The 25,472-nt window shown below is 38.9% G+C and overlaps 1 protein-coding gene and 1 non-coding gene across 2 annotated transcripts in view; both read left to right on the forward strand.

Annotated features, from left to right (window-relative positions):
* Nucleotides 1-25,472, forward strand: part of TOP1 (DNA topoisomerase I) — an 85,957-nt gene that overhangs the window by 27,791 nt on the left and 32,694 nt on the right. Inside the window, exons 3-7 of the mRNA XM_043480249.1 lie at nucleotides 4,667-4,769; nucleotides 18,476-18,599; nucleotides 19,768-19,823; nucleotides 22,252-22,347; nucleotides 23,273-23,348. Coding sequence (XP_043336184.1) covers nucleotides 4,667-4,769; nucleotides 18,476-18,599; nucleotides 19,768-19,823; nucleotides 22,252-22,347; nucleotides 23,273-23,348 — 455 coding nt within the window. The remainder of the gene's footprint in view (nucleotides 1-4,666; nucleotides 4,770-18,475; nucleotides 18,600-19,767; nucleotides 19,824-22,251; nucleotides 22,348-23,272; nucleotides 23,349-25,472) is intronic.
* LOC122449001 lies at nucleotides 5,902-6,008 on the forward strand. The gene has a single exon (XR_006271822.1). It is a non-coding gene; the product is annotated as a U6 spliceosomal RNA (small nuclear RNA).

The raw sequence follows: 25,472 nt of genomic DNA on the forward strand, positions 1-25,472 counted from the left end.
TTTCATCATTTCTTCAGTCTTTTTGTTTTCCACATTTTTGTTCTGCACAGGTTGCCTGTGTCTTCTTCTAAGGCACCTTGTTCTAACCACCTTGACTTAGAGTCTTTGAATCTTCTTTGACTCTTCTGCATTTATTGATCACACATCCCATGAGTTCCTAGAACTGAATTCTACTTCCATTTTTTTCAACATACTTTTACATTTTTTTCTCAGCCTCTTTGCTATCACTTTTTTCTAGATTCCTTCAAAAACACTAGCTAGTTGTTTTGCTTTTACTTTTACCTTCTACCCACACTGCCCTTCAGTTAATCTTCCTTATGTATGGCTTTCATTTTGTTCCTTTTCTGCTTGAAGTGGCTCCTTGTCATCCTGAGAGTAGGACACCCTGACTCTTGGGTTAATTTTATCAAGCTTTATCTCTTACTGCTCCTTAACACAAATCCTCTCTTGGACTAGGCTAGTCTTCTCCTTGCCTTACCCTTATATAATAAGAAAAAAATAGGGTATTGGAAGGGAAAAGCTTAAAAATAAGTGTTTAACTTTTTATTCTGAAGTTTCAAGCCTATCTAAGTAGAGTAATACAACGAGCTGCCCTGTGTCTTATCTGCCTCTTCAATAACTATTAACATCAACCTCTTGCCAGTCTTGTTTTATCTATCCCCATATCCCCCCATTGCGGGGGGGGGGGGCTGACAGTATTTTAAAGCTAATTGCAGACATCGTTCACCTGGAAGTATTTCCGTATGCATATGTAAAAGCTATCTATCAGTTTACCTAGTGCAGATCTACTCTGTGATGGTTTCCCTGTCCATTGGTTATTTAGGCTTGTTTACACACTTTTGTTGTTCAGATCAACTCATTCCATTCTGCCTCCCTATCATTTCTCCTCCGAAGGTCCAGCCTCCCCTGTAGTACTATACCACAGCTATTAGGATATTTAAAGACGTTGACATATGTTATTTTTGATACCCGTCACAGCACACGCAGCACAATTTGAACATATAGTAGACATGTGATAACTTTTAAATAGGGGCACTTGGGGTTCAGATCTTTTACCTGGGTTTTATTTCCACTGGTGGAATTTTCAGCTACAACTTTTAAGTTTTTTACCAGACATTTTGGTTTTATGTTTTTAGATTAGCAATAGCTTTGAAAGAATTGGGGATTTGGCTTTAAAAATCAGCTTTGAGGTCTTGCACACTTAAGATAATAATGTTTTTGGCAGACTGGTTATCTAAAACCTACCTGGAATTATTTTCAATTTATCTTTTACTTAGTTTTCTTTTTCTTTAAAGCTTTTTAGTGAATTAATAATATTACTTTTTCCTTGTGTACACCAGTATTTGTCAAAATAAAGTTTAAAGACTGGTAATTTTTTTAACTTCTATTTTTTATTATGAAAGTGACTCATCTTGGGGGAAAAATTGGAGAAAAAGGCAAAGTATACACACAAAAACTCAAGTTACTCATAAATTTACTACCCAGACTACTTTTAACATTTGGTGTCTGTCTTCTAGTCTTTTTCAGACATTTTTATGTGTTTGTATACACAGAATAATTAAAAAAAAACATTGTGTCGCTGCCATAGCCTTGGGCCATAACAGCAGATGCTCGTGTTCTGTTGTTTGTTTATTAAATCTGGCCTGTAAACAAAGTCAATGAACCAGGCTTCATTCTGGTTGTAGTGCTAGTGGCATGGTTTGTCAGTTGTTGTTACTATTTTAACTGTAAGTACTTGTTGGGGGCAGAAGAAATCAGGGTATTAATTATTATCAGGTAAATGGGGCTAACAGCTTTGTATCAGATTGACAGCATTTTAAAATTTTGGACTTGAGATTTTCAGAAGTTGATGGGTTCTCTATGCTATGTGGAAGATTGGGTTCTGATACCACATGCTTTTATTTTCCCATCTCGGTGAGATGCGAGTTTCTTATAGCTAGGGTAATGGTCATGCAAATTCTGTTTCTCTAGGGCCTAGCACAGAATAGATATTTAACAGATTATGCCAAATGTGACTTATTTTTGCTGTGAGCAAGGAGTGGTGTAGAACACACATGTTGTCTGTACATTATTGTTAGTTGTCTGTTGTTATTAAGCATGTTATCTCAAAATTTAGCACCTTAAATAAACATCTGTTTTCTCACACAGTTCGTGTGAACCAGGAATCCAGAAAGAGCTTAGCTGGGTGGTTTTGGTTCAGAGTCTGAGTTGGCAGTCATATGGAGGTTTAACTTAGAGGACCCACTTCCAAGGTGGTTCATTCACATAACTATTAGCAGGAAGTTTCACTTCCTCACCAGATAGGCCTCTCCACAGGGCTGCTTGAGTGTCCTAACAGTGTGGCAACTGTCTTCGCCCAGGGCAAGGAGAAAGATCCAATGCCTTTGATGGCCTGCCCACTGACATTTCCACTTTATCCTGTTTTTAGGGGTGAGTTACTACGTCTAGCCCATACTTAAGGAGAATGAAATTAGGCCGCAACTTGAAAGGAGGAGTATCAAAGAATCTGTTGGACATATTTTAAAACTACCACATGCGTTGAATACATAAACTTCCAATTGATTGACAGTCAACATTAAGGTGACCTGACTCCAGTGAGCTGCATTTTTAATATGCCCTTGGATTAATTCTGATACACTAAAATTTGAGAGTCACTAACCTAAAAAAGTAGAAAGAGATAACCATGTTCATGGACCAAAGGACACAGTGTTTTGATGTAACGTCTCTGCAAGTTGTCCTATGAACACAAACTCCTAGCTGGCTTTTTTTTTTTCTTTAGGAAATCAACCAACTAAATCTAAAATTCATATGGAAATACAGAAGACAGAATAGCCAAAACAATTTTGAGAAGGTACAAAGATAAAGTACTTATATTATCTGCTCTCAAAATTACTATGGAAAAAAAGCTCTACTTTGAAGTTTTAGGAGTTAATATACTCTGTGTTGGGGTCTAGTAACAGATCTACAATTTTGTGGTCACTTCATTTCCAGTTAAGAGGCCCATGGCAGTTCAATGGGGAAAAGGCAGTCTTTAAAAAAAAACAAAAACAAAAAATGGTGCTGTACGTCATTATAGATTTAAAAAATGTTCCCTGCCTCTTACCTCTGTATAAAACTCCTAGAAGAAAGAATGTTCACAATACTCAAGTCTAACCAAAAAATTGTAATGCATGATATATAAAGAACTCGTGGTGGTGATGGTGTAGTTGATAAGTTGTGTCCAACTCTTTTGCAACCCCACAGACTGTTGCCCACCAGGCTCTTCTGTCCATGGTATTTCCCAGGCAAGAATACTGGAGTGGATTGCCATTTCCTTTTCCAGGGGATTTTCCTGACCCAGGGATCAGACCCTCATCTCCTGCATTGCAGGGGGATTTTTTACCGCTGAGCCACCAGGGATTCAAATAAAGAACACAGTAATAAGGCAAACACGTTTTTTTAAGTGGAGAAAAGACTTGAAGAGATACTTTACCAAAGAAGATATGAGTAGCCAGTCTGCATATGAAAAGATGCCCATCATTTAATCAGTAAACTGCATTAAAACCACAGTGAGATACCACTACATACCTGCTAGAATAGCTAAAATTAGACTGATTTTATTAGATGTTGGTGAGAATTTGCAGTAGTTGGAACTCTAATCCATTGCTGGTGGGACTGTATAATGGTATAATCACTTTGCAGTACAGTTTAGCAGTTTCCTGTAAAGTAAAACATACACTTACAGGTGACCCTGTAACTTCATCATTAAGTATATACCCAAGAGAAATTAAAACATGTCTATACAAGGACTTGTATGTGAAAGTTCATAGCAGATTTATTCATAAAAAAGCCAGTGCCTGAAAATAGCTCAAATGTCCCTCAGCAGGTGAATGGATAAATTGCAGTGTATCCCAACAATGTATTACCATTCCAGTAAAATCTAACCAACTACTGATATATCCAACAACATGGTTGAATGACAAAAATATGTTGAGTGAAAGAAATCAGACCCAAAAGAGGATATCCTGTAGTTCCATTTATATGAAACTAGAAATTTAGATAAATCTAATCTATTGCGCTAGCAGATCAGTGGTTGCTTCAGGCTGGAGGTAAAAATGGGGATTGACTAGGAGTGGGCACAAAGGAGACTTCCAGAGATGATGGAAATGTTCTAAATTTTGATTGTGGTAGGGATTATGTCTGTGAATATGTCTGCTGGACTTACTACTCTGTATCTTTGAAATGTATCTTGCTGTGTAGAAATTATACTTCTTTAAGTTGATTTAAAAACTTGTATCTCTTAAGGTTTGGATTTTCCACAAGTTACATAGATAACCATCTGATCTTGAGAGGTGGTGTTCAAGATTTATCCTTTGAATCGTTTATGGCTTAGTTTTCCTGGTATCAGGTCTAGGGAGAAGAAAGCCAAACTGTTACCTTCTTTTACAGTAGAATTGGCTCCCCCTTCTCTTCGTGCTTATAACATATCTTGGTTTTAGAGGTAGGGTAATGGGATGCCTTGTCTGGGCTGGTTTGTGATGTCTTTTTCTCCAATGGAATATGCTATTATAGATGGCTACCATGCCATTGAAGTCCTGTCATTGTGCTTCTTGACCAGCTCATCAAGGTAGATGGGCAGGAAATAGCGCATGACTCCTCATAACTGACTCATCTCTTATGGTTGCAGATTCTCATAAACACAAAGATAAGCATAAAGATCGAGAACACCGGCACAAAGAGCACAAGAAGGACAAGGAGAAAGACCGAGAGAAGTCCAAGCACAGCAACAGGTAAGGGCTGAACCATCAGGCTCCTCGCCATTCAGGCCCCTCCTCCTCGTTCAGGCCCCTCGCCTTTCAGGCCCCTCCTCGTTCAGGCCCCTCCCCGTTCAGGCCCCTCGTCGTTCAGGTCCCTCCTCATTCAGGTCCATTGTCGTTCAGGTCCCTCCTCATTCAGGTCCATCGTCATTCAGGTCCCTCGTCATTCAGATCCCTCGTCATTCAAGTAGGCTTGGCTTACTTGAAATAGGCCTGAACTTGAACCACAGGTAAATACATGGATGGCCTTGATAATTCAGGCCTTACTGGCGATGCCATTGTTCATTCAGATCAGAATGTCCAAAGCAAGTATGGTAAATTGTTAACACAGGATGGCATTTCATCAAGTGTCCAGAGAACTTGCTTTGATAAAAGGTGACTGGATTGGAAACTTGATAGATATAGATTGATATTTTTCTTCTTTCTGTACTTTAAAGGGTTTAAGTTTAAAAATTCTTAACTTAGGCTTCCATGGTCTATTAGTCCCTGAAATCATATACAAAAGGTTGGGTATATGAGATGTTCCTGAAGAGACCATTCCTAGCTTTCATCAGTTTACCAGAGGGCTTCAGTTCTCACAAAAGCCAGTGATCACCAGTGTAAATGAAACTCAGAGGTGTTGCCCTCTGGGATCCAGGAGGGATCAGAAAGATGTTTTCTTGTTCATTTTGCCTCCTTTTTTTGGTGTAGGTGGCAGGTGGTTAAGCCCAAAGACAGGGTATCTTTAGGTGTAGGACTACTTATTGAAAATGAGGACTTAAACTTCCATTTTGAGTTAAAGGCAGTTGTTGGGGGAAAGCCATATGATATTCCCATAATTGTCTAAATTTTGTGGGAAGGAACTTAAGGCACAAGTGCCTTCAACCTAGAGTCTCTTAGAACTACTTCATTAGGTCGGCTTATTGTCTATAGACAAAATATTTTTAACATAAATACATGGTCAAAAGTTTTTCTCCAGTGTATACAAAAATCTACAAGTAAATAAAAATGAGACAGATAATCCAGCAGAAAAATTCATGAGAGGATGGAGCAAACTCTTCACAAAAGAAGATATCCAAATGGCCAGTGGAAACACTAGAAGGTGCTCAACATCATTCATCAGGGAGTGCTCTCTTTGGCAGCACATACACTAAAATTGGAACGATACAGAGAAGATTAGCATGGCCCATGTACAAGGTTGACACGAAAATTTGTGAAGCATTCCATATTTTTATGCCTTATCAACCCAAATATTAACTGATAGCATTTCTTTCTACTAAAATTCCAAAATATAAATAGGTTCACAGGAATATGTGCTGTTGTACGAACACAAGACCAGTTTAAGAATTTAAGAAAGAATAAAATGTACCAACATAACAAAATAAAAAAAAAATACATTCATCAGGGAAATGCAACTTCAATATAATATCCTACGCAACGTAATAATAGCTAATTATTAAAATAATGCTAATTCTAAGACCTTCAAATGGTGTGGAACAGTCCCATGTCTGATGGGACTCTAAATTGTTGAATCATTTCACGAAACTACTTAGCTGTGTCTTTTAAAATTAACATATGTATACCTTGTAACCTAAGAATTCCATTCCCGAGTATATTCACAACAGAAATGTGTGTATATGGGCACCAAAGGGCAGGTAAAAAGATATTTAGAGCTGCATTGTTTTTAATAACCCCAAAGTAAAAATCTCCCAAATGCCCGTTAGTAGTAAAATGGATAAAGTGTGGTATATTCATATTATATCTTAGGATACTATATATAAATAAATATGAAAGTAATAAACATAAGTGAATTCCACAAACCTATGTTGAATGAAGAAAACTAGCCAAAAAATACATAGTGTATGCTTCAATTTGTTTGAAAAACAGAAAAATGAATCAAGACCTTTGGAATCCAGGGTCATGGTTATCTTTGGTGAGGAAGGAAAGGTAGCGGTTGTAAAATGGTATGAGGGGTACTTCTGGAGTGGTGTCAGTGGTATTTTTCTTGACTTTTGTGGCAAATCACATTGTAGCTTTATTTTGTGATAACTCTTTGAACTCTGCATTCTATATATATGCTACTTTTATTTTTAAAAATTATTAAAAATAAGGCTTATCATGGAAAAGGCATGATAAAGTGAATTCTTTCTGTCTTTTTATAATCATTAAAAAATTTTAAATGAAAATTTTAAGGGAAGAAGTCTTTATGAATCATTAAAATAACCAGATTAATTTTCTGTAGTGAGGATGTTTCTTCAGGAATCATCTACCACTCCTGTGGTCTTTCCCCACAACTTGCTCATTTCTTATCACTTGATTATCTAGTTTCTATTAGTCCAGTAAATTTAGTCTTAGTACTAATAGTTGAATCCAGTTCACATGCACCTTTTCTTCAGTTTGTAGTCATCTACCTAATATTAATATCTATGTAGATTTGAGAGCAAAGATTATTGCCAGGAATAAAGAAGTTCATTTCATAATGATAAAGAAAGGGACTAATAATCAAGAGGACGTAACAGTTACAAAGCTTCCCTGGTGGCTCTGCCTGCCAGTGCAAGAGAGGCAGGTTCAGTCTCCTGCCTCAGGAAGAGCCTTGGAGTAGGAAATGGCAACCCGCTCCAGTATTATTGTCTGGAAAATTCCTTGAACAGAGGAGCCGTGCAGACTATAGAGTCCATGGGTTCACAAAGAGTTGGGACACGAATGAACAGTAGCAAAGAGTATGAACAGTTATAAATGTTAATATAATCAGTTATAACTGACATCAGAGTCTCAAAATAGATGAAGTGAAAACTGTTAGAATTGCAAAGAGAAATAATATTTATAGTTAGATTTTGCTACCTCTTTCTCAATTGATGGGAAAATCATCAAGGATATAGAAGACTTGAAACATCATCAATGAGCCTGATTTAATTGACATTTATAGAATATTATACTCAGCAGTAAAATACACATGGAACATTCGCCAAGGTACACCGTGTTCTGGGCCGAGGCCTTGAAACTAACTTCCCCTGGCTTTCCACTTTTCTGTCTACCTTTTTCATCTTCTCATTCCAGATTGCAGAATGATTCTCTAAGTCTGGCTGTCTTTCTCTGCTGCATCTCTTGTGATTCACCCTTCTTTCACCTTCCATTTCTAATCTCCCTTAACTGCTTTTCTGTTCCTCAAAACACAGAGTGTCTTCTGAATACCTCTAGGTTTTCAAATATGCTGTTACTGGTTCTGGAAGACTCTGTTGCTCTCCTAATAACATTCTTTTAATTGCAGCTTAGAGTTCTTCTTTCGGGTATCTTTTCTGCCTGTCCCCCCCTACCCCCATATTAAAGTACCATTTTTAAGCGTTCTCTGGCACCTTGAATATATCCCTCTCACAGTCGTTACCAAGTTGTGGTGGTGTTGTAATTGTCTCTCTACTTTTCTATGTCACCTATTTGACTCCTGATGTCCCTGGGAACAACATTGGGGTCTGTTGTCTTCATTTATGTCCTCAAGGCTTACTGTAGTACCTGACAGATAGGTGGTACTTAGTAGTATATATTTATTGAATCAGTGAGTGGTGTACCTATGGTTACACCAGTTACCATCGTCTCTCTCCTTTTCGCATATTCTCAATATTCTGTAGGAGAGTTCCCTTTGGTCATCCCACATTTCAAACACTTTTTGTGTGTTTCTGTCTGAAATATGTAGAACATAAAGTTTGTCCTTTGGGGGAAGTGGCATTCACTATATTGTACAACCATCCCTAGTATCCATCTTTAGAACTTCTTCATCATTCCAGATAATCTCTGTACTTCTTAAATAATACTTCTTATTTCCCCTTCCTCCTGTCCTTTAGCAGCTTCTATTTTCTGTCTCTGTGAATTGTTCTATTCTAGCTACCTCAGTCAGGTAAGTGGAGTCATAAAGTATTTTTCCTTTTTGTGTCTGGCTTATTTTCCTTAGCACAATGTTTTCAAGGTTCATCCATTTTACTGAATATCAGAATTCCATTTTTATTTATAGTTGAATAATATTTCATTGCATGCCTGCCACATTTAAATTCTTTCATCTGTTGTTGGATTCTTGGATTGTTTCCACCTTTTCGCTATTGTGAATAATACTGCTATGTACCAGGGTGTACAAGTGTCTGGAGTCCCTGCTTTCAATTCTTTTGGGTGTATACTTAGGAGTAGAATTGCTGATCATGTCAAACAAGTATTTTTATCTTGCTTGCCATATTTATGATGTGCTAGTTGATGTGAAGGGCCAAAAATTTATGAGATAGTCTTGACTATGAAGAACTTATCATCTGAGGAAAATGCTTACACATGGATCAGATGAAGAAAAACTAATTTTTATCTTAACCTGAAATCTGTCCAAAAAAAGACTTTAAAAGGATAGAAGTTACTATTTAAACCATAAGCTTTTAAAAAATGGGCGTCTTATTCTCTGACACATCTTACTTCACCAGCCATAATTTGCCATTTGTGATGGAAGAAAAGAATTAGGTAGAAGTGGCATAAAAAGGCTTTGGGACAGAAGTTCGATCCCTGTCCTGATTTACCAAAATCTGTTAAAAAATTTTAGAATGTAATTTTTTTTAAAGCCTTATTCATCTTATTTTTTAAAAGTTTTTATTTATGGCAGTGCTGGGTCTTCTTTGCTGCGTGGGCTTGTCTCTGTTTGCAGGCTTTTCATTGCGGTGGCTTCTCTTGTTGTGGAGCACAGGCTTTAGGGTGAGCGGGCTTCTGTAGTTGAGGGATGCACAGTCTTAGTTGCTCCATGGCATGTGGGATCTTCCCAGATCAGGGATCTAACCTGTGTCTTCTGCTTTGGCAGGCAGATTCTGTACCACTGAACCACCAGGGAAACCCAAGGATGTAATTTTGACATCATTTTTCTTGAAGTCCACAATGGCTTTCTTGTCTGTGTAGAAGAACGTCTCCTGGTTCTGGTCTCTCCACTTAAGTGTCTTGTGATGTTGACTAGTTTACTTAACCTTCCTCAACTGAACTTTATTGTCTTCCTTAAAAGTGTACTTTTCCACGATTATAGGATAGGCAAATTCAGGAGTTTATTCTGTGCAGTTTTGTGCCTTTTAATATTTTCTTTATTTTCTAATCAGAATACTTGAAAAATAATAGCCTGTTTGCCAAAAGGCATTGAAAGAACCTGCCCCTAGGTTTTGTTTACACACGACTAAATCTAGCCCTGGATCTCTAATTCACATGTGAGTAAGTTTAAGACAGTTTAACCAGATGATGTGTTGTAAGCAGACTTTTAAGTACTTCCTGTTTTGACCTCTGTTGACACACTGCCGCTTTGCAACAAAGCAAGTGTATTGGTTATGGTCCAGTAAAATCCTGTACACTGTGTTCCTTTTTAAATGACTTCTGATCTTTCTGGTAGTTTTGGGTTTCTTTTTCTTCTTCAGCACATTAAGGAATCCTTGAGGATTGTTTAATCACCTCTGAAGCCCAGAATAATTAAGATTTAGTATGTTCTGTTCCAAAATGCTTTATTTTAAAATTTTGCTCATCAACCCTGCCTACTTTTGTGGCCATCTATTATGAAGAAACAAGTTCTACAGTAATGTGTTTCTATATTCTTCCTTCTCTGCTAGATCCTGGCATCAATGATTTTTCATTAGGTTATACTTAGGACCCAAATCCAGGAGGCCTCTTTCTCCTGCACAGTAATATTGTACTGCATACTTGGAGTGTCAGAGAATGGGAAATGAGCCTTTCTGAGACAGACCTCTCAGGAGATCCCATCTTATTCATGTACTTCCTCCTCTTATTATTCTCATCCAAGGTGCTCCATAGGGGAAGTGGGGTGTTAAAGGTCATTCTATTTCATGTCTTTTGTGTGTGGACATGAGTCTGAGGCGACAGGCCCCAGGTCACACAGCAGTGTGGTCACAGAGTGAGGCTGAGAGACCAGGGCTTCTAAGTCCTAGTGTGACTTTAAAGGACCTGATGTAAGGTAAAGCAAATCTCTCTCCCGAAGAAGTTAGTTGTGTCGCTAAACTGTCTGTGTTTAAATACAAGCACCTCTTTCTCATGCATATGGTAGGCAACTTAGGTTTTACAATGCCAGATCCTTTCAGATGCTGCCTCTTTCTTTTTGGCCCCAAATCCCTAGACGTTTTGGCACTAGAATTATTAACCTCATTAAATTCTGACCTTGTGAAAACCCCATCTCTGACTATCTGGCCTATAGGAAATTTATACCAAAGTCAAATAAAAATAATTTCTTCTATTATCTGTCTCTGATACTGCTTTTTTCTGTTAGCTTTGATATTTAGCACTTCTAGTCTTTTAAAGCAATATATAAATCTTCTCTAAAGAAACAAAAGGAATTCTCTGACTAGATGCTAAAGAATCACTGAGCTTGTAGGATTTGACCCAGATACTTCTCTTGAAAGGTTGCATTCTTAGCATAAATTATCTTTAATACTAGACCTGTCATATATACAACATCATTAAAAGCAGTTGGGGGTGCTTATTTTAGAAAATAAAGGACTATCACATGTGAAACATAAGATTTCTCCTGCCAACTTTTGACTGTGTGCATCTCTTGTCTTTTTTAAACCTGATCCTCAGAGTGGAGTGAAAAATTTGTGGAAATCCAGGGAAGATAGAAGAGCAATGCTGTGAAATATAGTAAGGAAAGTGCTTTTTCAACCCTGTTGGTAGTACTAATTTATACAGTCAGTGTGAGAATAAGGATGCTTTTGGTTTCTGCCTTGCCTTCAGTTACATATCCTACCTGAATTAAAGTTGAGAGAACATAGATTTTTAGGAAAATGCACTGGAATTAATCAACTGGTTCTCAGATTAGGGAAATTTTTCTGCAAATAATCACATTTAAAAAGATGTGTTTACTGCTTTTTTTGGTGGGGGGGGGTGGGGGCAGCTTATTGCTGAAGCCCTCCATTTATCTACACGTTCTCATAGCAGCCTGTCTTGGGGAAATGGACAATTAACATAGTTAAGTGGAAGAGGTTGGGTAGTTAAGAAATGAGACTGAGTATCACCTCCATATTCATGTGATGTAGTGAAAAGCACACTGAATTAGAAGTGGAGAGGCCCGGTCCTATCCTTGACTAGCTGTGTGTCCTTATCCAAGCCACTTAACTTCTGCATCTTTTTCCACTTTGGTTGAATGTTAATAGCAACACTAGCCTGGTCAAGCTTTCAAGTGTGTAAGGGAGAATTCAATGTAAGTATGCATATAAAAGCTGTTTGGAAACTAACATACTCAGTAATTGATGAGATTATGATGAGTACCACAAAGCGTGATAGAATTGCCATTCTAATAAATTGAAGCTGTTGATTTTGGTAGTTGAATCTAATTTAGTAGTTACTTATTGATAGCAAATTTGGTGCTCTAGTTTTCAATGATACCTAGCCCTATTATGATGACCTGTAGTCTTTTTGTTGTTGTTGTTAAAGCCTTTTCAGGGTGGAAAGGGTATTTGAGCTAGCCATGGAAAGATGGTTAAGATCTTGACAAGGGAAGGTGATGGCTAGAAAGAGTGACATTCTAGACAGTGAGAAAAGATAAAATATGGAAGGGCTGTCATGTACTTTGCTCTGGGGAAAATCCAGTTAGGTGGTTGCCTAGGTTAATAGGATGGATTAGAAAATGGGGCCTCCAAAAAGTTGCTTGATGCAGAACTCCTAAATACTATTTCAAGAAGCTGAGATTTGATTCTGAAGGGAGCAAGAAGCCGCTGAAAATAGTTGAGAAAGGGAAATATAAGACTTAGTCACAAGTGACATGGGGGGGTTGTCTAAGAAAAAGGATTCCTAGCTTGAGTAACTGGGTGACTATTTACCCTGTTAATAGAGAGAAAGAACTTAGAGGAGAAATGGGAGTTCTGTAAGATTCCACTCAACTACCAGGTTTTAATAACTGTTGGGATTTTGCCTATTAACCTATAATGGTGGATGAGCATTAAGAAATCTGGGAACTTCCTTGGTGGTTCAGTGATTACAAGTCTGCGCTTCCAATGCAGGGGTCCTGGGTTTGATCTCTGGTAGGGGACTAAGATCCCATATGCCCAAAAATAAGTAAATAAAGAAATCTTCACTTCTTAAAGCCTTTCAGAAACTAGCTTCTGTGGTTTTTTTCAGAGGCAACTTTAGAATTTATCTACCTAAAATTTTGATTTAACAAACGTTACTTAAGCTTTAATTATCGGCTTTCCTTTGAAGGGCCATGGATTTCTTCCTTTCGCAGCTTAGCATCTTTCTAGGCTCTCCCAGAGGAATCCACTATGACTCCATTGACTGCACCCTTCGGGGGGCTGTTGTCTTGAGGAAATGGGCAGGTTGCTGGAATGAGTTTGTTCTCTTAGCCATTAGTGGCTAGGTCCTATTCTCAGAAGATAAAGAGGCTCCCCCTTCTCTTCCTAGCAATGTTTCCTTTTTGCCTTATTTGGGGAGTAAGGCACCAGAATGGTCAAAGGCATGACTTCCTGAGTTTAAATCCTAGTCATTGCTCATTAGATGTATTTTCTTGGGTGAGTTACTGAACCTTCCTGTGTCTCAGTTTCCATATGTGTAAAATGAAGATATTTATGTCAGAGTTTTGTTATGGGGATTAAATTGCTTAGAAGAGTGCCTGGGACTTTGTACTGTTTAAGTGTCTGCTAAATATTTTTATTAGTGATAGAGGACAGACCATTGTTTTAGTTTTCTTTAGCAGATTTAAATGGTTTCCCATAGCCAACATCCTAGTTTCCCAGAGGATCAGACCGGGGTTTTTTCCTAAAGAGGTAGCAAATGCCTTCTCGAGGCAGAAGAAGAATATTTTTCTGTCTTGGGCTTCCTGCTGCCACCCCCCTACTTCCACCGTCTCTCTCATCCTTCTTCGTAAGTGCCTAGGGGAGCCTGGGTCAACTCTCTGTTTTATCTGCACAGGTCCACCAAGAATCACACAAGAGGTATGATGGATACAGTGAGATATCAGCTGGATCTCTTTTGGAAGCAGCCAGAGGGGCAGTATAGTGGGAGTGCATGGTTAGATGCATGGGCTTCAGATGGCCTGGGTTCAAACTCTGGCTCCACTACTTGCCAGTGGGACAAATAATTTAACTTGTCTCCCTGAATTTTTTGTTTTTGCTGTGCTGGATCTTCCCATTTATTCTCTTTGGCATTGACTTTTGCTTGTCCAGACTCTGATGTTTGGTAGATTTTATCCCCAAACAGATATGAGCCCGAGCCAAGGAGTCAGCTTTTGTGTATACCCAATAATTGGATGCTTTCTGAGTTCCTGATGATGAAATTTATATTTTATCCAAAAGTGTGACCATTTCGGAGATTCTAGGAATGCCAGCTACTGTCTGTATTTTAGCGTTCACCGTACCCCAGACTAAACTCATTCTTAAAGTGTATTTGTTCTTCACATCTCTGGGTTTCCTTACTATGATCATTAAGTTTTTCTAGTTTATTTTTCTTATTTAGCCACACTGAAGTTTCTTCAGTATTGGAGTCACCTGTACTGCTGCCCCAAACTGGCCAGTATTCTAGTCCTCAGTTTTATTTACAACCCATTCTGTGACTTTTACATATTGTGTGTATTGTGTATGGAAAAGTAGTGGGATCAGTACATAGACATGGGTAACATCTCTTAAAATAAGATAGTCAACATATGAACTCCTCTTTTGCAGTGGTCAGAATTTCCATCATCTCACTATCATCAGTGGAAAGGTAATGCCCTTTAAGCCACTGTGAAAGTCAAGCCAGTTTTAAGTCTTTTGGAAAAAGAGGTACATGTTAGGAAATCCTGAATGATGATGAGTCAGCCTCACTGATCCCAGATTGGCTGCATTTGTACCATTGGCCAAATCCTGCTTCTGACTTGCACGGCACAGCCTTCAACATGCTTCTGTGTCACAAGACTTTGACCTCCAAAAGCATCTGCTGCTCACTTCCGGTAGATACCTCGGGAAGACTGACCCTGGGGTTTGCTTTTCGCAGCACTCCTGTCGGTGTCAGGGTATGGACGAGGGGGTAGGACTCCCAGTACTCTGGTCTCTGTTTCTGGAGGCAGGGACAGGAACAGCACATGACAAGTAGACACGATGTTAGCATTGTGTTCAGAGACTTAATACAGCTTCGTAAACCCACATTTCTAACAGTCCCCAATGGAATGGCTTGTACCACAAGATGTTCCTTAACTCTGAGTCTTCTGAACTCAGTATAAAAATGCAAACTGGTTCTCTTCTATCTAAACAATTGGGAATAGAGGAGAGTGAGATGCCTTTGAAAGTCAAGTTAGTAGTTTCATCTCTTTTGGACTTTGCGATTAATTGTGACCTACAAAGGGATTACTACACTAGCAGAAACTTTGAATTTCCTGAATAGATTTCCCTCTGGTTAGCAGGCAGAGGAAGTACTGACTTCTTTCTCTTACCTGGGGTTGGCCTGAGTATCAGTGCCACTGCCATGTCACTTGTTGACTTCTTTTCCCTGATCTCTGTGTGGCATGATAATGAATAGCAAAGCTGAAAACTGGAGTGTATACTCATGGTTCCCATGCTGTGATTGCCAGGAGACCAGAAAGCCAGTTTTCTAGTATAACAGAATCATGTTCTAAGAATTGCTTTCATTGAGAAAGAGAACAAAGCAACTAGGGCAGCGGAGGCAAAGAGGTGGAACATAAAGGAATAAGGACTATAGAGCATTCCTAAACTCAGATTCCTGAATCAGCCTTTTAGTTTCATGGGAAGACAGTCTCAGAGGTAGCTATCCCAGAGTTTTATCATTTTCAGTATCCTAGGTCTTGTCTAGAAGGTTGATGGTAGAGGAAAATCTTTTAACTTTATACATCAAGTCTTAGACTGTCCATGCCTTTGTCTCTTTAACACTAGCTTCCCTTAAGTGGTGGCTGTCAGCTTCATGGAAATGTAATGATACTGATCTAGTGGAAAGTGCTCTGAACTCAGAGATGGAAATGCTGAGTTTAAATCCCAGCTCCCCTTCTTTCTAACACTGTAACTTGGAATAAGACTTTGAACCACTGGCTCCTCTGTTTCTTAATCAGTAGAAGGCAATGGCACGCCACTCCAGTACTCTTGTCTGGAAAATCCCATGGACGGAGGAGCCTGGTAGGCTGTGGTCAGTGGGGTCGCTAGGAGTCGGACATGACTGAGCAACTTCACTTTCACTTTTCACTTTCATGCACTGGAGAAGGAAATGGCAACCTACTCCATTGTTCTTGCCTGGAGAATCACAGGGACGGGGGTAGCCTGATGGGCTGCCATCTATGGGGTCTCACAGAGTCAGACACGACTGAAGTGTCGCAGCAGCAGCAGCAGCAAGGGAATAATAAAGACTTCTTCACAGAGGTGTTCTGAGAACTGAGTGAAATAATGTATGTGAAAGCACTGAACATATTGCTTGCTTAAATTTGTCCTTTTTTCTTATTCTGGGGGGAAAGTATATCTAATCAATATTATGGATGTCATTGTTCCAGATTTTTTGCTTTTAGGCAGAAACTTCTTTAGATGACCTTTAATTCCTGTTAGAGTTAATGTTCAAAACAAAGCTGAAACTTCAGTGCTTGTATATAAAATAGTAAGCTCACACATTCTGCTGGTAGTGTCAAAGCCGTGGGCCTGTGATTTCATATATGTAAACTCCTGGAGAATCAATAATTGCAATCCTGACAACTACTCTTTCACTATTCTAATGCTGAAAGAATTCAGGAGAACTGAAAGTAAGAGCATTATTGTAATTGGTATCCATTTTGTACAAAATAAAGAATAAGTTGTTTCTAAAACACTGCTGTGGTGAAAACAGATTATGAGAGCACATTGAGTAGAGAGTGACTTCGTAATAATGCTAAGAATAAAAAGCATGGTGGGAAAAATTGATCATCATGTGCTAGCACACTAGAATTTAAAAAAAAAAAACAAAACTGTACTTACATAGAAATCTGTTATTTTCCAGTGTGGCACATCTAAATAACAACCTAATTAATGAGAACAACACAGAGGGAGGAATATATAAACCAAGGAAAGTGGACATTGCTTTATTTTTCCTCTGTTGATAGTTCTGGGTCTTCCCTAAACCTGTAGTCCTATTTATGCTCATCACCCTGCCCTCTTGGCTGGATTTCATAGTTTTTGCTGATTTATTATCCAAGCCCCCATCATTAGTTGGGGCTCCTTTTGTTTCCAGAGATGTGGTTGGTAGCACTTGGTGTCCTGATCCAGGTTCTGGGGCTCTCACCTGACTGGTATCATCTGTTTCTCCCTTTCTGACCTTGGGTGTAGCTGAAAATGCTAGCCAGATCTCTTTAGCACAAACTTCATGGAATGGTTGTAACCTAATGACCTCATTGCTGGTAAAATCTGTTTGTTTTTTTTTCCTGGGCTGAATGTGGTAAATGTGACAGATGGGAAATACAGTCTATGGTAGGAAAAGCAAGAGCCTGTGCTGCCTGTAGGATTGGCTGTCTGTCAGCTGGGGTTGTTGTCAGCTATCCTATTTCTAGGGATGACCCCCAGTTCATAGCCCTTGAATTCACGTTCTCTTTTGGTAACTTGTGGAACATATTGGCTGCTGCAGTGAGCAGGGTTCCTAAGCCGCCTGCCCAGTGCACTGAAGAAAATAGTCATCCAGTGTCCTGCCACCTTAAAATACAGCTCCTGAATTTTGCTCCTTAGTTTTTGTCCACTTGCATGTTTCTATGTAACTGCAGTTATTTTATATATTCCTTATTTTTTTTTGCTTGTCTTAAATTTATCATGTGTAATTACAGGACTCACAAATTATAACATAATAGCTACATAATGATAACTGTGATGTATAGCTTTGGTATATCACAGTTTCCCCCTCTGATTATTTACCAAGGCTCTATCTGGTTTCTTGGTGGTTTTTTATTTGTTTGTTCTTGTTTGTTTTTTCATCATGGGAAGCATCAAAGTGAACATCTTTCTGTAATGCTTTTCCCAGAGAGAAATCTCCAGGAGCTAGACCCCAGGGTATGAATATTTTAATGGTTCTTATTTTATAATGTCATATTTTGTTTTCCTGAGGAGTAGCACTTTTTTTTTTTAATAGTATTACCAGTGTGTACACAAACACCTTTAAAAGCAAGGCTTTGAAGAACAGGCCCTCAAAGCATGCCCTTGCTTTGAGATAGGGCTTTTCTTATTGTGAGGAAAGGACCAAGCAGGATTTAGGAGCCCCTTGTAGAAGTGACTAGCTCTTCCTCAGCTGGCAGGAAACACCGACTGTGTCGGCTGCTCACTGCACAAAGCCCAGGCGTGGCCACATTTATGGTATGTCTCCAGTCTGGCACTGAGCCACTAAATGATTTTTGGTGAGCTGTTCTTACCTCCTCACATCAGATGTGAGTGCTCAAGTTGGAGCTTTCATTATAGTTTTTTGCTGGTAGAATGTTGTAGAAATACAATGGGTTTGTTGTATCATAGACACTTTAAAAAAAATGTCCTAGTATGTTTAAAATAACTGTGTTTCTCCCTTTGATTCCTTTGCTCTTTGAAAAACTTAAGACATTAAGCAAGATAAAGTCTGATGTAGTGAAGAGTTTCTGCTTGAATTTTCTGTCAGGACTGGTTATTTAAAGCATTGTAAGTTTCCATGGTTCATGTTATCTCAGGGTATCTTGTGAGTTAATCTTGTGAAATGAATCCTGTGGTCCCTACTCTGGGCTTACTGTTTGTGTCTTATTTTCACAGTGAACATAAAGATTCTGAAAAGAAACACAAAGAGAAGGAGAAAACCAAACACAAAGATGGAAGTTCAGAGAAGCATAAAGACAAACACAAAGACAGAGACAAGGAAAAACGAAAGGAAGAAAAGGTACAGAACTTCCCAGTGGAGAAGGAAGAGGTGTGGGGTGTATTTTTCATTTTGTTTACCTTTGAAAGCAAGTCATGAAAGTACCTTCATTGAGAAGTAAGATCCTCTGACCATTTTTTTTTAATTTATTTTTTTATTGAAGGATAATTGTTTTATAGAAAGAATTTTGTCATCCCCTGACCTTTGAGTGAAAAAGTCTGTGTCAAGAGATGTCAGAGTCTTAAATGATGAAAACCAAACTTTACCACTGTATTTCATGTACCAAATCTATCCATGTCATTACCTTACTTTATATGGTAAATTGAGGGATGTAGGACTTCTGGAAAAGTCAGTTTTCTTTCTTGGGGAAAATTAGTTTTTTGTTTTTGAGAGAAGGCCTAATACCACATTGGTCCTCTGTTGAATGAAACTTCTTCCTGAGTGAAAATTTAGTGACACTGGTGCTTTTTGTGGCTTTTGGTTCCAGTATAACCAGCACAAGCCTTCCCAAAATAAGCTCATCTGGCTGTGAATGAGGAGTAGTACTGTGCCTAGCCTTTTTAAAAAAGTTTTTTAGTTTCTCAAAAAGTAATGCTGGATGGACTTGGTAAATTCAGACAGTATAGAATAGGGGACAGTAATGAAAAATAATCTCCCTTTAACCCTCAACTCACTGTCCTCCATCTTTCCTGTGGTGGAGGCAGCCACTGTACTTTTTTTTTTTTTTCTTTTTTGTCTTCTTTCATTGGTACCCTATGCATGTGTCTATGTGTATATTTTTGTCTGGAAAGTTGAAGGAGGGCAAACATGAATATACTTTGCCTAAGTCAGTGAAGATGGGAAATAAAGTATTCCTTTTCATTTGGGTTTGTTTTTTTATTTCCTGTCTGCTCTGCCGAGGGCACATCTTTGAGAAGTGGAGTGTATTTATTGAGGGAGGGGACCTACCCTCATTTAAAGGTAAAAAGCCACCATTTTGAAGGGAAACACTTCCCAGTAAAGAACTGTAAAAAAGAGTCTTAGAAAAGTGTCAAGATCTTTGGTTCACCTGTTCAATTTTGCTATTAAGAGTCAGTCTGGGATCAAGATTCCTCAGGAGTAGAGGCACAATCATCTCAAGTAAGGTAGACACTTCTTCAGCTTTAGTCCTTTTAAGATACTAATCAGTTACTGCTGTTTTACCTTTCAGATTAAAGCTTCTGGGGATGCAAAAATAAAAAAGGAGAAGGAAAATGGCTTTTCTAGGTAAGACTCTGCTGTCTTGGCTTCTCTTTCTCCGTGTGTGTCCAGCAGGCCAGCTGCCCATGTTGCAGTGTTGTTTGAGTTCACCTAAAATGCACTGACCTGGCCATCTCCAGGTTTTCAAGGAAGTTGGCAGTGAAAGGACTTGGTCTTAGCCAATGAGAGCATTTCTAGAGTGCCATTTAGCAAGACCGACCAGCACATTTTATAGAAGGCTATTTTGAGTGGAGAAGGTTGGCAGGAAGAAGTTTTTTTTTTTTTAATTGAGATATAATTTACACTTCCATAAAATATACCCCTTTAAAGTGTACAGTTGATTGGTTTTTAGTTTTTCACAAGGTTATATAACCTCCCCCACTACCCTCTATCTAATTTCAAAACATTTTCATCACCCCCTAAAAGAAACTCTATTCTTAGTCAATAGTAATTTTGGAGTTTCCTAAAAAACCCCTACTCTGAATTCCTTGGTAGTATTCCTTGGTAGCTCATATATAGAAACTGATTTGATCTGCATTTTAGGGACAGGTGTAGATTTGAGCACAAGTATTTTATCTCTTTTCCAGAAGGAGAGGTCACTTTTCCAGAGAGGTCACCACAATCCAGAGGTCACCTTTCCTTTCCTTTGTGGGGCCATTTAGATTCTGTTTTCCTCATCAGCTGCAGCTCCCTAAAATAAGTCCAAATGTTTCCTCTAGTTTCAAAAAAAATAAATAACATATTCTAACCTGCTCCACTGAATGGCAGAATGGATTTACCAGGAGTTGTTGGGAGTGTTTGCCTTATTATCCAGGGCAAAATGTTTTGGGAGTTTTGCTTTCTTGAAATTTTGAACTTTCAGTTTCATTTGAGAACAGTTTTGAAAATTGTGCCATGTACTCTGGGTTCCTTACCCCAGGAGAAGCAAATGCCCTCTTTAGGCATGTTCTGTAACTGTTCCAGGAATGCAGAATAATAAAGTTCAAGAAGCATTAGAGCTGTAAGCTAGGCATTCTGATTCTTTAGATAACTGACTGAACACAGGGCAACTATTTTCTGCCAGGAGATGGCCTTGGACTTTTATTAAACTAAGACTAAGATATGATTAGGCTCTCTGGACTTGGTGTGGAGTCCTGGGTTTGATTTGATCCTTTCTGGGTTAGATGATCAGAAGCACACCCTTTGAGGCCGTGGTTGATGTGTTCGCTTTGTTGGTCTGCTCACCACCTTGCATCTTTGTCTTGGTAGAGATTCCACATGCCTCACTGAATTGGAACAGTTTTCTAGGGTTTTAAAATTTTTTTCAGGCCTAGTAAGCCTTCCCATGTGCTTTTAACCTCACTTATGATAGTACTAGGATCTAGCATTTACTTAACTAGTTGGGTAAATGGCAGCATTGCTTTCTTTCTGGTGCAAAGCTTTTGGAGATTTTGAACCCTTGGGTCGGTATCAGTGGTTTCTGTGGAGGGGAGAAGCAGCTATGGAAGTTGGCCTTTGGGGAGTGTGCATAAATAAGGAGGGAAAGTTAATCTCTGTAAATACTTAAGTTCATTTGCAAGCAAGGGCATCCAGTATGCTTGTGGGGAAGGGAGGGGCAGGGACAGCATTGAAACCCTGTGAATATGCTGACTTTATTTGGCAGCTAAATCTGGGTGCTTATCCCTTGGCCCCCTTAGAGATGGTGTGACTTTCTTTGTGTCTGGAGGCCATTCCTTGTGCTGAGTGAGTTAACCTTGTGGATGCTTCTGGCTGTGAGCAGTGAGGTTCTGACAAGATGTGCCAGGCCTGGGAACACCCCAGGCTGTGGTGGTGGCTGGCCCCTTTGGTTTTTTAATTTGTTCTCTCCTCTTTTTTGGTTCAACATAGTCATCTAACAGAATCATCTTTTTATATTGAGAAGGCAAAATGCTAACAAAAATAGGACAAGGTACTCTTCTGTGTATAAAGTAAACCGAAGGAGGAAGTTGAACAGTGAAAAGATTTGGCTTAGAATGACTTCAGTTTTTTTGTTCTGAGCCTCAAGTTTGGGGAATATATTTTTATTCCTTTTTTGGTGAAAGCTTTATTTTAGCTTTTGGAGCACTAGAATAATCAATTCAGATCGCTTGTGGGGTGAGATACACAGTAGATCCCTCAAATAAGGGAAAGAAATAACTTAGGTTTGTTCCTAACTGTGATGTGGATTGTGTTGGCAAAGAGAACCAAGAGGTCATGGAAAGAATACTGACTGAAAATGAGGGGTTCTGATCCCTGACCTTGATCACACCTCTTCATCTGTAAAATGAAGACACTGTTGCGGTGAGAATTAAGTGAGAAAAAAGTGCTCAAGGAGAACCTTTTAATATGTACACATGTATGTCATTATCCTTCTGTTAGCTTCTTCTCCCAACTTTGCATTACTTTTGTAATGTGGATTTTCCAACACTCACTGGCTAACAATTTTTTTTCTCTTCAGTCCACCACGGATTAAAGATGAACCTGAAGATGATGGCTATTTTGCTCCTCCTAAAGAGGATATAAAGCCATTAAAGAGACCTCGGGATGAGGATGAGTGAGTATTTCTTACTACTTTTGAGTTGTTAAGAGAATAGTACACAGAACCTTCTGCACTAGTTGAGTTTTACTCTTTAGGAATTTGTGATTAATAGACTGGGTGACGGATTTCTCTTTGAATGTATATTTACACTTTTCTTACATTTTTTCTTATTAAAAAGGTAATGCATGTTTATTGTTGGAATTTCAAATAATCCAGAATTCATGAAGAATATTTAAATTATTTAAGTTACTTCAAGTGTTTCATCACCTCCCACAGAGAAGTTTTCATTGTTAAAGCAGTTTTTCCTAGAATCTGTGCCCGTTAATACCTTCTTAGTGAAGTTTCCATGTAAAGAAGTAATAAAATTGCTCTCACTTAAAACACGTATTTTGAGGCTTATATGTGCCTCTTAGGTTCAGTCAGTGAGGTTAAATCCTATTCATTATTTTCAGCCTTGTGAAATTTATTATGTTTTGGGAATCTACAAAGGATTTATGGTAGAAAGTAGTTGGAAGGGGAGGACGGAAATACTTAGCTCATTTGTATGTGTTTAGAATTCATAAAGAATTTCTTTCTTCCCCTTCCCCATCAAGTTATTACTTTGTGGTAGCCATTGTTGCACTGTGTGTTTGCCTCCCCTATTTCCAACTTCTAGTATTGTCTGTTTCTGTACTTAGACCTCTACTCCACCTCCCTTCTAGGCCTGCATGTAGTATGAAGCTGTTTGTTTTGTTCTGCGTAGGGTTATAACTGTTGGTCCTTGGCCTGGCCTTCTTTACTTTCTCCATTCCTGTTCTTGACTGTAGAACGCCCAGCCAAGAATAATAGCAACCACGCCTGCCTTGGAGGCCGCCAAGAAGAGTTTGGAGGTCCTAATCCTACTGGTGAGAAGTACTGAGTCACAGTTGTGTTAACTACATATTCATGTTCCCCTTTCTAGTGCTGATTATAAACCTAAGAAAATTAAAACAGAAGATAACAAGAAAGAGAAGAAACGAAAACTAGAGGAAGAAGAGGTTAGTAAAGAGACTTAGGCCCTTTGGGACTTGAATTTGGAATAGGGAGTTTTTTTATAAAAATAACTTTCAAAGGCACGTGGCTTTTAGGAGTTTATTGCTCTGTTGTACAGGAAACACTGGGAAAACTCTTATGTCTTACAGTGGCTATGGCACTATTAGTTTAGATATTAGCTTCCTGGGTGTCCACTCATAGCTATGCTGCCAGCTGACATGTTCTTAGAGAAACTATACCATCTTCATATGTACATACAGAAATACTAGCAAGAAGTCATATTTTGGCTTAAAACCAGCAAGAGTTTTCCCTAGGAATGTTTTTTAGCTTTTTTTTTTCCCCCAATCTAGCAAAGCTTGCCCTTCACTCATTTTGGGTAACTCTCCCTATTTAAAGTACTTTAATGGGTGTTGCTTGGACATAGCTTGAAATCCCAGTTCTTGACCATAGCTGACCATCCCTGGGTCTTGTGCCTCTTTAATTTACCTTGTTTTCCAGCCTCACAGACCTCCTTTGTTTCTTTTTCACATTAGATTCTTCTGTGTTTCAGGGCTTTATGTAACACGTGCTGTGTTCCTTCTGTCTGGAACACATATAGTCTTCCTCTTTTCTTTGTCTCCTACCTTATAGCCTTCCTTAAAAATCTCAGTTTCAATTCAAGTACTTTTCTAAGCATTTTATTTGATGCTTGTGGTAGATTTAACATATAGTATTACGGTTACTTCTTTTGACACTTTGGATAACTTGTACTAAAGAGTTGTGGGCAAGTAATTCAGAAAAAGATGTCAGAAATTCACAGGGGGCTTCATCTTACACTCTTAAGGGAAGAAGTGGTTGAGTGAGTCCTTAGCTTTCATCCTCTGTTTGAGGTTAGCCATTGTCTTGGGCAGAATGGATTCACAGATGTAAAGTCCACATGGAAGTATCATCAGTAAAGATAGTGAGCGTAAGGGGCAGTGAGTCTTAAGAGTGTAATCTCTATCATAGTAGTAGCAGCAGTATTGATGATTCAAATTAGGGGCGTTTGCTGGTGGCCTCCTGGTTAGGATTCCGAACTTTCACTGCCATGACCTGGGTTCAGTCCCTGGCCAGGGAACTGAGATTCCGTGAGCAGTGTACACACCCTACCCCCTGCCAATCAAATTAAATGTGCTCACTGTGTGCCAGGCATTGTTCTTCATGCTTTATAGCTATCATTTCATTTAATCCTTACAACAGCCCTTAGAGGAAGTGGAAGTATTGTTATTATTATCTCCATTTTACACATGCAGAAACTGAGGTATGGAGAGGTGAAATCTTTTGCCTGAGGCCACACAGGTACTAAGTGGTAAAACTGGAATTTGATTCTAAAGCCGACAGACTAGGTGCCATGTCCTCTTTCCTGTGGGACTTTGCTGATTGTTTAATTTCACAAGGAGGGAGGAGGAGTGTCTAATGAAATCATATGAAACATATGAATGAGTAGGTGAGAGATCAGGGCCTGGATTTAGGGAATTGTAGTTTTTCTGACAGCTAACCTGCTCTTGGCACATGTTCAGGTTTATGAGAGACACCTCAAGGAACTGAGCATGAAGTGTTGAGTAGTGAGTGTGGTAGTCCACTTTCATGTAGACTGTCAGTACAGACTAGTCAATAAGAAATTCACTAAAACTTCAGCTTTCTATGTGTTCTCTATTGCCTTTATGCTTAGGTTGCATTTATATAATAATACCTTTCTCTGCATTTCGAAGAGATTAGTAATAACTGTTAAAGCCATCTGGGAAAAGAATGGTTGACTTCATTTATTTAATTGTCTTAGCAAACATCTCCCTATAGGGACAGGGAAAAAAAACAGGCTGAAAGACTGAATCAGGACCCAGTCTTACTGTAGTAGGGACCACAGATGGCAAGAGAAGTCGTTTAACCTCTCCGCTGGCCATGGAATTTTTCATTTCTGGGAATTGTTGTGTAGCCTCTTAGTGACTGATAATCTCATTTTGACGCTTGAGAACATACGATGGAGCCAGCAGTTTCCTGATGGAACCACCTGAGTGCCTGTTCAGAAGCTATTCAGAGAGTGTCTTAACTGTGAGCCTGAACAGCAAACATTACCTGAATTCATGCGATCCTCTGGTATCTTCTCCTCCCAG

Source organism: Cervus canadensis, chromosome 10 (genome assembly GCF_019320065.1).
Source record: "Cervus canadensis isolate Bull #8, Minnesota chromosome 10, ASM1932006v1, whole genome shotgun sequence".
In the NCBI taxonomy this organism is placed as follows: Eukaryota; Metazoa; Chordata; class Mammalia; order Artiodactyla; family Cervidae; genus Cervus; species Cervus canadensis.